At 41.9% G+C, this 16,364-nt stretch overlaps 1 protein-coding gene across 1 annotated transcript; it reads left to right on the top strand.

Moving 5' to 3' along the window:
* The first annotated feature begins 576 nt into the window (after window positions 1-576).
* UMPS (uridine monophosphate synthetase) lies at window positions 577-9,069 on the top strand. The gene is made up of 6 exons (XM_048483773.1): window positions 577-748; window positions 3,826-3,979; window positions 4,290-4,958; window positions 6,083-6,258; window positions 7,121-7,235; window positions 8,639-9,069. The coding sequence occupies exons 1-6, from the start codon at window positions 614-616 to the stop codon at window positions 8,818-8,820; spliced, it is 1,431 nt and encodes a 476-aa protein (XP_048339730.1). The 5' UTR covers window positions 577-613; the 3' UTR covers window positions 8,821-9,069.
* Window positions 9,070-16,364: the final 7,295 nt, after the last annotated feature.

Genomic DNA, 16,364 nt, shown 5'->3' with positions numbered 1-16,364 from the left:
GAGTGATCCGTTGATCTAAATGAACCTATGCTTGGAATAGTTTGGTATATGATTACACTTGTTAACATATATAACCAATGTGATGGATTAATTATTGTAAATCACCTTTGAATGGGAAAAGCATAATAAAATGTTCAAAATGCATGACCAAAACACCCCACTTCCCCAGTTTTAGCAACATGGCTGGTACTGAAAACAGCTAGTCAAAGGTAGAGGTGTGCAGTTATTTACGTTTCATTCAGAGCAAGCAGAACAGAATTCCAAATCTTGAATACATGAGAAGCCTAGGTGGAGAATAAAACTCTGCACATTCAAAACAGCATATGCCGGAACAGCGAACAGTATTATAGCCTGGTGTCCCATTAGCTTCCCATGCATGTCTTTTTAAAAGTATTTCATTTAAAAGCGGCAACAGAAGAGTAAACGACCCCCAATTCAAGCACAGAGCATGCCATCAAAAACCCCGCCCTCTACACTTAGCAGCCAATGGAAGCGGCGAGCGTAGACAGTGATTGCCACTTGATCGGCCTTTCCTGGAACCGCTGCTTCGATTGCGTCATTGTTGGGCGACGGAATTCTCTGAGCGCGCGGCGGCGGCGGCGGCGTGCGTGCGATGGACCAGTTGGCGTCTGAGCTGCATCGGGTCGAGGCTCTTCGTTTCGGGGAGTTTGTGCTCAAGAGCGGCCTCGTCTCTCCGGTGTACGTCGACCTGCGTGTCATCGTTTCTCACCCGGCTCTGCTCAACAAAGTACGCGATCTTTTCCTCCTGTGAAGGGTTGGAGGGAGAGCTGACCGGCGCAATAGGGAATAACCAAGGCAGAAGAAGGGGCAGCATAGTGTATTGGTTAAGGTGTCGGAATAGGACCTGAGAAGTCCAGGTTCATGTTCCACATTCGCACCATGGAAGTCACACACACTCAGCCCTGATCATGGATAGGAGACCTCCAAGGGATACCAGGGGCGAGATGTGGGAGGCGGCAGTGGCAAAGTAACTCTGAACGTCTCTTGACCTGAAATCCCTGTTGGCATAAGTCAAAAGAAAAAGAGGGAGGCCTGTGAAAAAGGGAGGGCGGGGGGAGCAATCAGGGTGCCTCTGAAGACAGGGAGAGTTCTCCCCATCTTCACAGGCACACACACAGGCACACATCCCGTTTGTAAAGCTGGATCCCAGCTTTGCAAAGGGGGGTGGCCAGCAGGGTGCCTCTGAAGATTGGGAGAATTTTCCCTATCTTCATTGGCAAACACCCCCCCCCCCCCCACACACACACACTTTCAAAGCTGGATCCTAGCTTTGCAAAAGGGGGCAAGCCAGCATGTTGTCTGTGAAGATGGGGAGAGTTTTCCCCATCTCCATAGGCACACACACACATCAGTTTGCAAAGTCAGAATCCTGGCTTTGCAAAAGGGAGGGGGAGCCACCAGTGTAAAGAGAGAAAGGCAACAAGGATGCAGAGAAGGGCAGAGAAGGGCAACAAGGATGATTGAGGGACTGGAGCACCTTCCCTATGAGGAGAGGCTGCAGCGTTTGGGACTCTTTAGTTTGGAGAGGAGATGGCTGAGGGGGGATATGATTGAAGTCTATAAAATTATGCATGGGGTAGAAAATGTTGACAGAGAGAAATTTTTCTCTCTTTCTCACAATACTAGAACCAGGGGGCATTCATTGAAAATGCTGGGGGGAAGAATTAGGACTAATAAAAAGAAACACTTCTTCACGCAACATGTGATTGGTGTTTGGAATATGCTGCCACAGGAGGTGGTGATGGCCACTAACCTGGATAGCTTTATAAGGGGCTTGGACAGATTTATGGAGAAGTCGATTTATGGCTACCAATCTTGATCCTCTTTGATCTGAGATTGCAAATGCCTTAACAGACCAGGTGATTGGGAGCAACAGCCGCAGAAGGCCATTGCTTTCACATCCTGCACGTGAGCTCCCAAAGGCACCTGGTGGGCCACTGCGAGTAGCAGAGAGCTGGACTAGATGGACTCTGGTCTGATCCAGCTGGCTTGTTCTTATGTTCTTACCTATGGCACCATGCCTCATTTGAAAAGCTAGATCCAGGCTTTGCAATCAGGGTGCCTGCAAACTATTTCCATAGGCACCTCCATCCTCCTTTGCAAAGCTGGATCCAGGCTTTACAAAGCGGGGGAGTGGGGCTGAAGGGTGCCTGTGAAGATGGGAGAGAGTTCTTCCCATCTCCATAGGCATTCCATCCCCACATGCAAAGCTAGGATCCCATATTTGAAAAGGGAGAGCCAGCAGGATGTCCGTGAAGTTGAAGGGAATTCTCCATAGACACCCTACCTTTTTCCTTCTATTCCCCTGCTTTTTCTCTGCCTCTCACTCTCCATCCTGCCATCCTTTCTCTTAATCTTCTCTTTCTGCCCTTCTGCCCTAGCTCTCTCTCTTTTTGCCCCAGTACCCCAACAATGTTTCGGGGGCCCTACTCGAGCTCTATGTGTCTGCCCCACTACCCCAGATCTCTTTTTAATTTTCTGCCCTGCAACACCAGTTCTCTCTGTCTTTCTCTTTCTGCTTCCTTACTCCAGCTCTCTTTCTGCCCGCTTAGTCCAGCTCTCTTTTTTTCTCACTACAACTCTCTTATCTATGTATTGTGAAGGTTTTCACAGCCGGATTCAACTGGTTGTGGTGGGTTTTTTCTTATCTATGTTTCTGCTTCCCTACCTAGCTCTGCCCCTTCTTGGCTGTTGGTTGTTCTTCAGACCTTCGCCCAGGACCTTCTGGGAGGTGATGACTCCGCTGGGAAAGTGAAGGATTGTGGGAGTTGTAGTCCAGTCAGCCCCTCTTCTCGGAAAAGGGTACCCTCTGGACTACATCTCCCAATGTACTTAACTTTTGCAGTGCTTCGAAGAGTCAGAAATGTTAGTTAAAGACCTGAGTGCAGTGACATGTGAAATAGAACCCTATTTTTCCAAACTTTCAAATGAGTCCTTTGGAGACAACTTTTACTACCTCATCTGTATATATAGTTAAGTACATTGGCTGTTCTAAAGGGAAGCTAGAAAGACTTCCTGAAAATCAGAATACTTGCTTACAGGATCCATATCATAGAGGATAGTGTCAACTTGATTGCTAGTCCTACAACATGACTGATGCATGGTGGTAGTTACGGACAGGCTAGAAGTTCATTGTTGTCGGTAACTGGATAGGTTAGGAAAAAGTTATCCCCATTCAAAAAATGAAAGTGACTGTGCTTAACACCTAAAATATATATAAACACTGCAATCTTTTTTTAAAGCATCTCTTACGTGCTTGAAAAGTGATTGAGATAGATTGATGGGATTGAGGTGGCTGATGTTGTATCACATCACCTGCTTTCTTTTTTATCCAGGAGTCTGAAATATAAGCTATACATTTCCCTCCTCAGTATGAATAGTAGCAGAGTAACTTCTATTCAACCTCTTTTGTGAAGTATCAAAGCATAGTGAAAAACATGGCTTCCACCCACGAGGGACTTTCAGAATATCTGTATAGCTTCTGGCAGATAACTTGCAGATTTTGTCCTTCTTGTACTACCAAGTAACACAAAGGTGGTGAAGGAAAGTGCCATCACCATAAAGTCATCTAAGCAAGAGACGGTGAAGGTGGTTTGGCATTGCTTGCCTCCACGTGGGCTGAGGTAGTTTTGAGAGAACAGTGACTGATCCAAGGTTCCTTATCAGGCTTCACGTGGAGGGGTGGGGAATTGAATCCATTTCCTCAGATTAGAGTTTACTACTGTTAACCTCTGCACCCCTCTGGCTTCTAACACAAATGTACAGTCCTGTTACTAAAGTATCTTTAATTTCATTTGTTGTCAGGTAGCCCATCTTCTTTTTCAAACAACAAAGGATGCTGGAATCAAGTATGACTCTGTGTGTGGGGTTCCATACACAGCTTTACCTTTGGCTACAATCATCTGTTCAGCAAACCAGATCCCAATGCTTATTCGCAGAAAGGAAGCAAAAGAGCACGGTAAAAATTAGCAATCTGAGTTGTACACAATGGTATTTAAGCCAAGACTATTTGAAACTGGGAAGATGTTTTAAAAAATTAAGTCTTACAACTTCCTGGGCGACTATGTGTGTATTTTTAAACAGGTTTTGAAAGCTGAGCTTTCAGTCTTAAGTATTGTACCCTTGTTTTAGTGACACCAATCGAAAAATGATTTTGCCAGAAGTTTATTCTCAATTGTTACATCTTGTATATTTTTAATAAGAAGTAATCATTTGATCTGACCATGCATATTGTTGAATTGGTGTAAAGTACTTTATTGCTTTTAAAGGTACCAAGCGCATTGTGGAAGGCATCATAAAGTCAGGAGAAACTTGTCTCATCATTGAAGATGTGGTCACCACTGGCTCCAGTGTCTTGGAAACAGCAGAGGTTCTTCAAAAAGAGGGGTTGAAGGTCACTGATGCCATTGTGCTGTTGGACAGAGAGCAGGGAGGAAGAGCCATGCTGGAGAAAAAGGGGATTCGTTTACACTCAGTATGTACTTTGACGAAGGTGCTGAAAATCCTCGAGCAGCAAAAAAAGGTTGCTTCCGTGATGGTGACGAAGGTAGAGAAATTCATTCAGGAAAATGATAGTCAGCCTTCTGAGCAAAATGGCGCTTCTAGTGTAAAAAGAATGTGCAAAGAAATGAGTTTTGGTGCTCGAGCTGAGTTGCCAGGCACACATTCCCTCACTGCCCGACTTTTCAGGCTCATGGAGAAAAAGCAGTCTAATTTGTGTCTTTCTGCTGATGTGACCAAGTCCACAGAATTGCTTGGTCTGGCTGCTGCTCTTGGCCCATCCATCTGTGTCTTGAAAACCCACATAGATATTCTGGACGATTTCACCTTAGAAGTAATAAAAGAATTAAGAGAACTTGCAGACCAGCACGAATTCTTGATATTTGAAGACCGGAAGTTTGCAGACATTGGAAATACAGTGAAGCATCAGTATGAAGGTGAGTTTGAATTTGCTGCCTTTCTGCCAATTACCATTGTTCTGCTCCCAACCTATAATTTGATACATTTGTTTCAAGACCTGTATACATTTCTGGGAATTTGACTGACTTGACACATGCTTAGTTTGGTGAAGTGGTTAAGAGTGGGGGACTACACATGTGTGGTGGACTCTAATCTGGGGAACCGCATTTGTCTTCCATTCCTTCACACGAAGTCTGCTGGGTGACCTTGGGCTGCTCACAGCTCTCTTTGAACTCTCTGCACCTACCACACAAGGTGTTGTGGGTAGGGGAAAGGAAGGTGATTGTAAGCTGCTTTGAGACTCCTTAAAGATTCAGTTTCCGCACGGGGAAACAACAGCGCTCCAGGGATGGGAAAAAACAGTCCCTGGGGCACTGCAGCAGCACCGTCCTGGCTCCCCTGAAGTGGCGTGAAGACACCGCTTCTGAAAGTCGCTCGGGAGGCGAGTTTTATGGAATACGCCGGTTGCCACCTGTTGCCGAGCGAACAGCAGCGGGTGGACACCGGCGAATTCCCGTGGCACTCCCGAACAGCTGCCTACCTTTTTCCTGCCTTTCGTCACTCTGGCCAGGGGGCGTGTCCCCTTCCCTCCTCAGAGCGATGAAAGGCAGGGAAAAGGTAGGTCGCTGTTCGGGGGGGCTGTGCAGAGCATGCTCCGCCAGCCGCGCAGCCTGTGGGGCCGTTCATGCGAACGGCCCCAGGGCTTGCATCTGCATCAATCATGCCGATGCAAGCCTGCATGTGCGGAAACCGCCATAGAGAAAGTGAAAAGTGAGGTATAAAAACCAAATCTTCTGTTTTATTTCAGGAAAGACAAGACTTCACAGGTTTTTTGAGCTGAGTTTTAGTCTGATTGTTATGCTATATTGAGAGAATTAGCACTAATAAAACAAAGTTTGAAATGCACATACGTGAAAGAAAAATGTTGATAGCATAGAACCATAAGGATTTATAATGCTGATTTATGGGCAAAAGGGATCACAGGGAGTCCTTTTTAAACCATGCTAGTAAAGTTGTGAGAAACGTTTAACAGCAAATAAACAGTGTTCTGACTGAGAGTGTTCTGGCTGCTTAGCTGGTTATTCCCCTTTTTCCCTTCCAGGTGGCATCTTCAAAATAGCATCCTGGTCAGATATAGTTAATGCCCACGTGGTTCCTGGACCTGGTGTCATTCAGGGATTGAAAGCAGTAGGGCAACCTTTACAACGAGGATGTCTTCTGGTTGGGGAGATGAGTTCAGAAGGGTCTCTGGCTACTGGTGAATATACAAAAGCTGCAGTAAGTTTGAGTGTTCACTCAAGATTGACAAGTATTAAGGTCCAAGTTCAGAATGTTTTCAGGCAAGGTTTTTCCCCTTTCTGCCATGCAAGGTGAGAGCAGTCTTTATTTAGTTGATATAGACTTCAGTTACCAATATATTGAGACAATTTACAGTTAAAAATGAAGACAACCGAGAAATAAATGGCAGTAGTCTGAAAGCAACACAAAATTAAACCACTACTAAATTTTCTAATCACAACTCATAAAAGTAACAATAATTTTAAAAACTGATTAAATAAACAACATAGAATTGTAAACAGTAGTTTCATGAACTTTTCAAATCCGTGCATGGTGGATTCTAGCACTTACAAACAAGATCTTACACAAGACTCATCCAGTCCCCCAAAACCAACAGTCCACACAAGCAGGGCTGAACAAGAAAGCTCTTTGCCTGATGCAAAACAAGTTATGCAGGTTTAGTGTCAGGGAAAGGATCATGGAAGAGAATTTGAAGGGAACCGTGATAGGAATCTATACATTTGTCACTGCTAGGTCCATTTCTTCATCAAAGGTTTTATATTTACCATTCTGGTCAGTACATTATTCAGATACTCCTTCTGCTTTGCTAATGTTGCAAGGTGTCTTAGTGGTATTCCTGTTTAGCATGTTTTCTCAGCTGTGGAACACTGTGGAACACAAACTTGCATCTATATTACGTTGTGCAGGTATTAGTTCTGTATCCCTGAATCTTTTTTCTATCTTTAAAATATTGTGTAAGTGAATAATAGAACATGCAGCCAGCAGGATCTGTAGCATTTCATGGATTAAGTATGTTGCTACCAGAAGGTATGAATGATCCTTTGTATCTATTTTCTTGTAGGCTAAAATGGCTGAAGAACACTCTGATTTTGTTTTGGGTTTTATTTCTGGCTCCAGAATTGTTGAAAAACCTGAATTCCTTCACATGACTCCCGGTGTTCAGATGCAGGCTGGAGGTAAGCCTTTCTGTGCAAGTGGCCCGTTTGAAACTTCTACTATGTTCACTAGGTCAAAGAAATCAGTACACTTTTTTGGTAAAAATACTAGAATAAAGGTTGTTCTGGTAAACGTTTCTAGGTTTTAATAGACTGTGCAGAATGAACCCCAACTGAGCATAGTTTGTTGCCAGGATTGTTGTGTATTTTGTTCCCTGCAATCTTTGCCATGGATAAGAAAGAGCTGTCCTCTGAATAGCTGCTGGATCATCTACTTCTTGCCCAAAGAAGTCGGGGAAAAGAGCAAATGCATAAAGAGTGTAGCTATGCAAGGATAAACCATCCATATTGAAGGGAGCCAAATGCACCGCAAATATATTTCATTGTCATACCTGTGGTGTTCTTTTTGCTGCCTCATCCATTGAAAGCCATATCTGCTACCTGCCGAAAATCTGTTTGTTTTGAATGCTGCTATGTTTAGAATTCTTGTAACACGACGCAGCTGTGGAAATTTCAGCTGTGAAATGTTTCTCTGCGTAAAATTAGGCTACTCGTTCATATTCAAAGATTATCATTCTTTATTATATGTAAATCATACTGTACTGTTGTAGAAGCAGCACCCTGTATACTGAAAGAGAGAAAATCAGATGATGCACCAGAAGATCCATGAATGCATCTTTAGCCCTTTTTTAAAACAAAAAGGAGGCCTCATTTGGATCAGGGCTAAGAGTAGAGGGAATGAACTTCCCTCCCTCCCTCCCTCCAATCTTCCCAGTCTCGAAATACCCCAAACTGATTATATGTCTGCATACAAATTGTTGTGAAAAACACACACAGGCAGTTTCCTTCAATAGAGCAAGAAGCTGCTTGGAGATAGAGGGCAGTTGAGGTGGGAAAAACAACTCTGGTGGAAAGATTTCAGTCCTCCAGTCCTTGCATTTGGCAGTTCTTGTTAAACTGAGGCCTTGCATGGCTCTGTTGTTTAAATGGATATATTGTCCTGGAGTTCTGATGACAGATCATCTGGTGTCTTGTCTGGGAGGATTTTACTATGATGATAGGCTTGTATTTTCACATGAAGCTACCTTACACACAGGCAGCTTTGTATTTGTAATACATGCTTTGTATTTGTAAGCATCATGACTAAATAAGTATATCCTGGGCACAGGGAAGCTGTCTTCCTCTTGCTACTTTAAACCCTCCTGAGTACTTTGGAAGTATCACTGCTCATTGTTAGCATAGGAAATTCTCTAAGTATGCATTCAAACCAGTCTGTTTTGTTGTCATGCTCTTGCATGCCCCTCACTTGTGCTAAGTTGGTGCTTAATGTCATCTTGTCATTTGGTGTCTGACTATAGCCTCAGGGTTTATTGTGATTGCTGGTGTTTTCTACTGAAAAGTTTGTCTTTGCGGTGCATTTGCAGGTGATAGCCTTGGGCAGAAGTACCTGAGTCCTCAAGAAGTGATTGGAAAAAAAGGTTCTGATGTCATAATTGTGGGGCGAGGCATCTTGTCTGCACCCAGTCATCTGGAGGAAGCAGAGACTTACAGGAAAGCAGCATGGGAGAGCTATTTGCAGAGGATTGGTGTTAACGCACAAGTCTGACATCAGTCCTGGATCCTATTAAGTATCTCAATCAAAACATTCCAAGAAGCTGGAATAATTGAGGAGGCCGTTTCTGTTTGGTTATGTTAAACCAAAATCTACTGATTATTATGCGCCAGGGAGACTGGTATGCAGACTACAGTTTTGTCTCTGGCACACTTCACAATGTGAATTCAAATAGTTTATTTGACTAGAGTTACATTTCTACTATTCCTTCATTTAAAACAAATAAAAAACTAATACACTCCAGAGAGCACTAGCAGGATTTATTTTATTTGCCTCCTATTCTGTCTGTTGATTCTGTGAAGATATAGGTACATGAGAACAAAGGAGACAAAATCCTGATCCCATATTGTATAAGTTTCTGTTCTCAGTTCCATAGAACTGAGCAACATATGGGTAGCTATGAGCTCTAGAGCAGTTTCTTTATCCATACTTTGATTGCATTCAGATACCATATATACTCGTGTATAAGTCGACCCGCATATAAGTCGAGGCACTTAATTTTCCCACAAAAAACTGGGAAAACTTATTGACTTGCGTATAAGTCGAGGGTGGGAAATGCAGCAGCTGCTGGTAAATTTCAAAAATAAAAATAGATACCAATAAAATTACATCAATTGAGGCATCAGTAGGTTAAATGTTTTTGAATATTTATTTCAAAGAAAAACAGTAAATTGGCTCTGTAAGTGGAAAAGAGGGTCAACAAGAACAATATGGTCTCAACAGTAACTTTAAAAGTACAAAAACCTTTGCTCAATCAGCAACCAAGCTAAAACACAGGAGTTAAAATCCTTCAAAACTGGATTCCTCATCATCATCATCTGTATGTCCAAATGTAACCCAACTTAGATTTTAAGAGGGATATTATCAGAAATGGAAAATCTTGGGTGCTGTGTGGTTTCCGGGCTGTATGGCCGTGTTCTAGCAGCATTCTCTCCTGACGTTTCGCCTGCATCTGTGGCTGGCATCTTCAGAGGATCAGAGGATACTGGAACAGCTTTTAAAGGCTGAAGATGCCAGCCACAGATGCAGGCGAAACGTCAGGAGAGAATGCTGCTAGAACACGGCCATACAGCCCGGAAACCACACAGCACCCAAGTGATTCTGGCCGTGAAAGCCTTCGACAATACAATGGAAAATCTGCTATTAGCTTCCATTGTAAACAATGGGGGATGGGGCACCCTTTTGGGGATCAATAACTTTGGATCCCCTGACCCAAACTTCACCAAACCTGGCTGGTGTCATAAAGAGACTCTCCTGATGAGACCAGCCAGGTTTGGTGAAGTTTGGTGCAGAGGGTCCAAAGTTATGGACCCTCAAAAGGGTAGCCTCATCTACTAATAGCTCCCATTGAAAACAATGGGGAATGGGGGCACCTCCTTTGGGGGTCCATAACTTTGGATCCCCTGAACCAAACATTATCAAACTTGGCTGGTATCACCAGGAGTGTCTTCTGAGGGTACCCTGAAATTTTGGTGTTGCTAGCATAAAAACTGCACCCCCTGCTGGCCGGCAAAGTAAAAACACAAAAAAAAATTATGACCCGCATATAAGTCGAGGGGAGCTTTTTCAGCATTAAAAATGTGCTGAAAAATTCGACTTATACATGAGTATGTACCGTATCCTATAAAGCCAGTTTTAGGCATGAAACTAGCTTGTTGCTGGACTCATGCACGCCCCTCACTTCCTTCCCTCCCCCTCCCCTTTCACACAGAGGACAGTAACAAAATCTTATTCTTTATTCTGGCTTCACAGGTTATCAGGAATTGTACCATACACACTCAGTCAACCTAGTTCGGATTAAATGTGAAATCTGAATGTAGGCTTTGTGCTTGAAATTTGTATCTGAAATTCTTTGGCCAGGAAACAAATTGGTTGCCTATAGTATTAAATTGAAAACAGTTGATCATAACTTAGTATACATCTTGACAACAGAATGGAAAGATACAGAGTTCTATTTAAGGACCAGTACCTTGTGTTATATTAGATTATTAAAATATCATAGTTTAAAGTGAAATATAAATTTAATATAAACATGATAAAGCCTACAGTTATAATTGCCCAGAGTCAACCATGACATATTATTGGCAGTCTTTCATTGTTGAAAAACACAGGGAGAAATGTGTAGCTTGTAAGCTTAATCTTTATAAATGATGGTAGCTTTTCATAACTGAATCTCAGGTTAGCATGTCTTCATTCTTTCTGTTCTCCTATCATATGTTTCAAGTCAATCAGTTGCTTAATGTTTCATGTAAACCATAGTTTGCCATTAAGTCCAAATGAGCAAACAACAACAGTTCAAAGCTGCCTTACAATCTCAGTTTGGAGGGTACTGTTGAGAAAAGATCACACTCCAGTTTCTCTCAGCTTCGGTGGAAATGTACATATTCAACTGCAGTTTGAAACGTTGACCACCAGGGGATGAACTGAAGCAGCATTTGACACAGATTTCAGTTCAGTCTCTACTTCATGCAAGTGCTAAATCAATAACTTCTATAGTTTAGACATTAGGAGCAAATTGTGCAGTGATCGATCATCTGCGGTGGAAGAAGGATCTCTTATACCATAGTAATAGTAACATGGGGACCAAGTGGTAGATGTAATATTCTCCTCAACTAATTAGGATATGAGTGTTTTGTAAGAGTGCACATTCTTCTCTTATACATCCTCCCTACCCAATTTTCATACTTTTTGCCTTGCTCAAGTTTGTAACATTTTGCCTATTAGTGAAAGTCACAAGTACACAGCAGGCTCTAGTTATCATCAGCCATAGGACTGAAGATGTCAGGTACTGAACCAAGGAAGTTACACGTGTAAAGTGTGTGTGTTTTTATGTGCATGTAGCCAGTGCACCCTAGCATCTATGCACATCTTTTAAATACACATATTCCAGAATCTGTGAAGTGATCTTAAATCATTTGTTCTATTGCAAAAAATTTGGAGAGCATGTGAAATATTCTGAAGTGGTCTCAAGTTAAAGACTCCACTGGACTGTTTCTGTGAAAAGGAGGATTCCAGTCCACAAAACATGACTTTCTCAATTTTTATTCAAAGAGCAACATTGCAGTCATCTGGGGATGTGGGCAGAATTCCGTCCATCCACTGAAACACTGTAGTGACTCCAAGTCAAGGAGTATCTTGTCTTGGAAAATCCAAGAGTTGGTGTGCTGTGTGTTGACCAAATGGAAGTGGTTTCATTGACCTTGTTTTATTTTTCTAGCTTGTTTTGTATTCTTGGCCCATTAGAAGTGCTGCAAAATAGTATTACAGTTTGTAAACATGCAGCTTTTTCCTGCTGTACTTGTACATTCAAATGACATGGTTTCAGGACACAATTGTACATTGCGACTGCACGTGAGCATGCTCCTTTTGCCTTCCAGCATCGATCAGTGAGGAAATTCCTGACCTACTGAGTTCAGAGCCAGTTTCCTTTAAATGTCCTAACTGTTTGTATTCTTTGAGGCATGGATCCATCAGTGGTCCAAACAGTCTTAGCAGCATGGGAACTAGGTCAGAATTTATACAAACTCATTTGCATTATAATGTCAGAATCTGAGTTAGGATACTGAATAAATTACAGGCACTCTTTGGACTGCAGTAGAGAGGTGAAGAACTGATATGGTAACCTTTACTATTTTACAATATACGTTGATTTTTCATTTCATAATAATACACTTCTTTGTGTGAAGAATGCATTGTAAGCTACAGAAGACTGGAGTAGTGATCTTTGCTGTAGGAATGGTTCATCAAGAGTCTATGTTACGCAAAGTAGCTCAGGAATAACTGCAGTGTAATACATATTCTCATTCCCCTGTTCATCAAGGTGAACAAATGTAACAGCCAAAACATTTAATTGAGAATACTTTTGTCCCTCGCCCACTTTTCTTAACTGACACTTGTTTTAAAAGTTTTTATTTCCATACTGATTATTAATGAGTTTAAAACAAGGCATTGAACTAATGGAGCAAAAATAGAATGATTCTGGGTGACAAAATTTGAAGTTCTCATTTTAATACAAACAATAAATGGCCTTAATCGTTTATAACTCTGTGTGTCTTTAAGTGAGCTGGTACCACCAATTTCATTCAGACTATAAAACTGGCATGATCCACTGTTCTTTGTAGTACTGAAATTTGCATTAATTCTTTTTTTCTCTCTGAAGTTATTTTGTCTCCCCTTTAATTTAGCTACAACTCTCTCATTTTGAGACAATGCTGGAGCCAGATTAATTTTTGGTTCAGGAAAACAAAAGCCTTTGGTAGCTGAGGCCCTTTTCACTGTAAACAACTGTATGGCATCCTTTCTGTTCTAGTAGGCAAAGTGGTGCTTTCTTACTCTGCCTCCATGTGTACAGTGGCTGGATGACTTAACTTTTCTGGAGAAAGTGGGTGATGTGGTTTGAGAATAAAAAAATATAAATTCCAGTATGACTGGCAATTAGAAGACACCCTTCCCGTATGTGTAAACCAATACGGCTTTGGAAGGTTGAGTGTTCTATTCTTGTATGTTATGAGCTGTTTAATGGTTATGTTGTTTGGTTCTTATGCTGGTGAAGTGTTTTGAAAGTAAAAGGAACTGATGGAATATAAAAATGTTAAATTCTATTAGAGGAGCAAAGGGGACATAATAGCCCTAGCAACATAGCATAAAAGAGGGCCTTCCCCAGTTCATCAGGAAACAGCAGTCAACCAAATAAAAAACAGATTGTTGTTCTTTGCTGCCAAATGTCCTGTAGCAGAACAATTTGCCTTTTGGGCCAGTGAGCAAATCAGTAGGATCTAGTCAACTAGCCTTTAATGCATTTTCTGAAAAAGTAACCGGAAAGAATTCTGGCTTGATTACCCAACACAGGAAAAGAAAAGGTCAAGAATACTGTTTGCAACTTGTCTCCACAGTCCCCAGGCAGAAGTGAGTTAGATGCCACACAATCTCAAGTCCATGGCTGTACTACAAACATGCTGCAAATATAACTCAGCTGTCTAATAATGGACCCAGAACAGCCCTCATAGGCCTACTATTGTGTTACATCTACGATGACCATACTGGGCCTATGGCTATTAGATGCTTTGCAATGTAGTTAATTGCTGCCCACAAATGAAATGAATAAGACAGGGGTAGGATTTTCTCTCCCATTTCTACTGGTTCTCATTTGCTTTTGTTTTTCGGTATAGGTTCCTTAACAGTTGGCAGACACATATTTGGTTTAAAGAATGACCTTGACCTCCATACTGTTTGTTGGCTCTTCTTGGGAACTGGTTGGCCACTACAAAATGGGATGCTGGATTAGAAGAGCTTTAGCAGGGCTCTTGTGGATCCAGGGGGAAGGAAGGGAGTGGGGCAGGTGAGGGAATAACACACCACACACAACAAACTGGGGAACAGTAGATCATGGCTTTACTGAATGCAACCACAAGAGCATTGACACAGCATGGGAATAGATTCAGCATCAGACAACCTGCCTGCTGCTTGATAAACCCATCCCCCCCTCAGCTCGCTTACTGGGGGGCAGTGTAGTGGCAAGCCCCCAGCATGCCACCTGAGCACAAGCCTCTTCATGATTCCTTTGCCACCTGGTGATGAAAGCCTGCTGACCCCCCCCCCCCCCACTTGGGCATGTTACTGAATGGCTTTAATCCTCCAGACCCTGTAAGAGAGTCCCCAAAACAGGGGAGGTGGGCAGTGGTGGGATCCAAAAATTTTAATAGGTTCCGATGGTGGTAGGATTCAAACAGTGGCGCTGCTGCACACACACCTCCAGTCCCTATTGGGCAGGGAGGTTGCTTTAGTAACCCCTTCTCGGCACTCAGAAAAAATTAGTAACCACTTCTAGAGAAGTGATGAGAACTGGTTGGATCCCACCTCTGGAGGTGGGCTCTCAGGCATATCTGTCCCAGTGCCCCAATCGCCATCCCACCTGTGACAGAAATGTAGAAATAAACAAACTAAGCACTTCAAAACTTGAACTGGTACTTAAAACGGTACTATTTGCAAGACCAAAGCTGTTCTGGAAATTAAAACAGGCATTACTTGATTAGATCTGCCTTACATTTAAAATTTTTAATCCTGTAAGCAGATCTTTTCTTTTGTGCATGCATGTCAAATAAGGGCCACTCGTAACCTTTTACAGAGATATGAAGTATCTTAACATTTTGGCTTCAGCATTCATTTTCTGAACTATGATGCTACTAAAATATCTATTCCAGCTTTCTTGATTTCATCATGAGTCTAAAAGGACAAGAACATGAGTTTGATGTCCCCTCAGCAGAAAATCACAGATCTACTTGAATTAAGTGCCAGGAAGGACAGATTTAAGTTGGGGAATCGTGCCAAGTTTCTGGAGTTAACCATAACATAATAACTCTGATTAATCACACTGTTGGTTTGGTTGATTTTCTCTGAGGAGAACCCACCCAGATATAGGGCAGTGAAGGTGGTTTAGTTGGTAAGTCGAGAAAGGACTGTGTTTCATGAAGGAAAATCGCAAGTCTTTTCTGATAAGCACCATGTGAGATAGACAATGAGAGACTGTCTTGGAGTTAGTGTTTAAGGAATTGTGTAGGTTATGCTTACTTAAGGGTAGACATTAAGGTTTTGTTAACACCTTAACTACAGCGTCAAACAGAAAACTGGTCAACTACCCTGGTGGGGTCTTTGTGGAGAATTTAAGTGACTGTAACAACCTGAAGGCACTAAAGATTGTGACCTGTGTGATCCTGTTTCAACTGTAAAAATATACTGAAACAACTTGTAAAATAGTAACCTCTCAGAAACCAGCTTCTTATATCAATTTAAATTTTATCCTTTGCCAGAAAAACTTCCTGATTTATATCTTGTTAATAAAAACTTCTGATTCTTTGTGTAAACTTCTCAAGCTTCAGGTGCAGTTTAATTTTTTTCCTGACAAAGAAAAAGGTTATTTTGGTGTGCCTACAGAGCCACTAATTTTCCTGTCTGTAAAGTGCCCTGGTTGAACAACTAAAGACCATTCTTACTGTTTAATTTATAAAAGTGGGGAAATGCAAAGTGTACACACAAAGTCTAAATTACCACATTCATGCTACTGTATTGCATATTGATAAACCAAACGGCAGCCCACGAGTCAGTGTGAAGGCTTAAGGGCCATTCCTCTATTTTTAGAAGGACATAGATATTTATTTATTTAAAAGGAAACTTAGCAGTAGTAACTATTTAGAGACAGGCTGATGAAATCCACTTCAGGCAAAAATATCAGATTTGATTAGCCTTGGACACACAGTTGAGTGCAAATCAGGCAGTAGAACTGGTAGTAGTATTGTATACTTATGATGTGACGGCCACCATCTATAAGTTGGATCCTTGCCCTTTCTGTTTCCTTAAATCTTGCCAGTAGCACAATCACTTTATTCAAAAGTTCGTTTAAGTTAAACTAACTTGCTGACTACAGTTTTCTCTCATTGCAAGTTTTTGATGTTTTAAAATTCATTTTTTAATCTAGTTCTGTTCACTATATATGAAGAAAAGAGGCATATATTGAAATGGAGAAACATTGGAGGTTGCTTCTT

This window comes from Sphaerodactylus townsendi, linkage group LG02 (genome assembly GCF_021028975.2).
Source record: "Sphaerodactylus townsendi isolate TG3544 linkage group LG02, MPM_Stown_v2.3, whole genome shotgun sequence".
NCBI classification, from domain to species: domain Eukaryota; kingdom Metazoa; phylum Chordata; class Lepidosauria; order Squamata; family Sphaerodactylidae; genus Sphaerodactylus; species Sphaerodactylus townsendi.
This window is presented reverse-complemented; position numbering and strand designations above follow the sequence as displayed.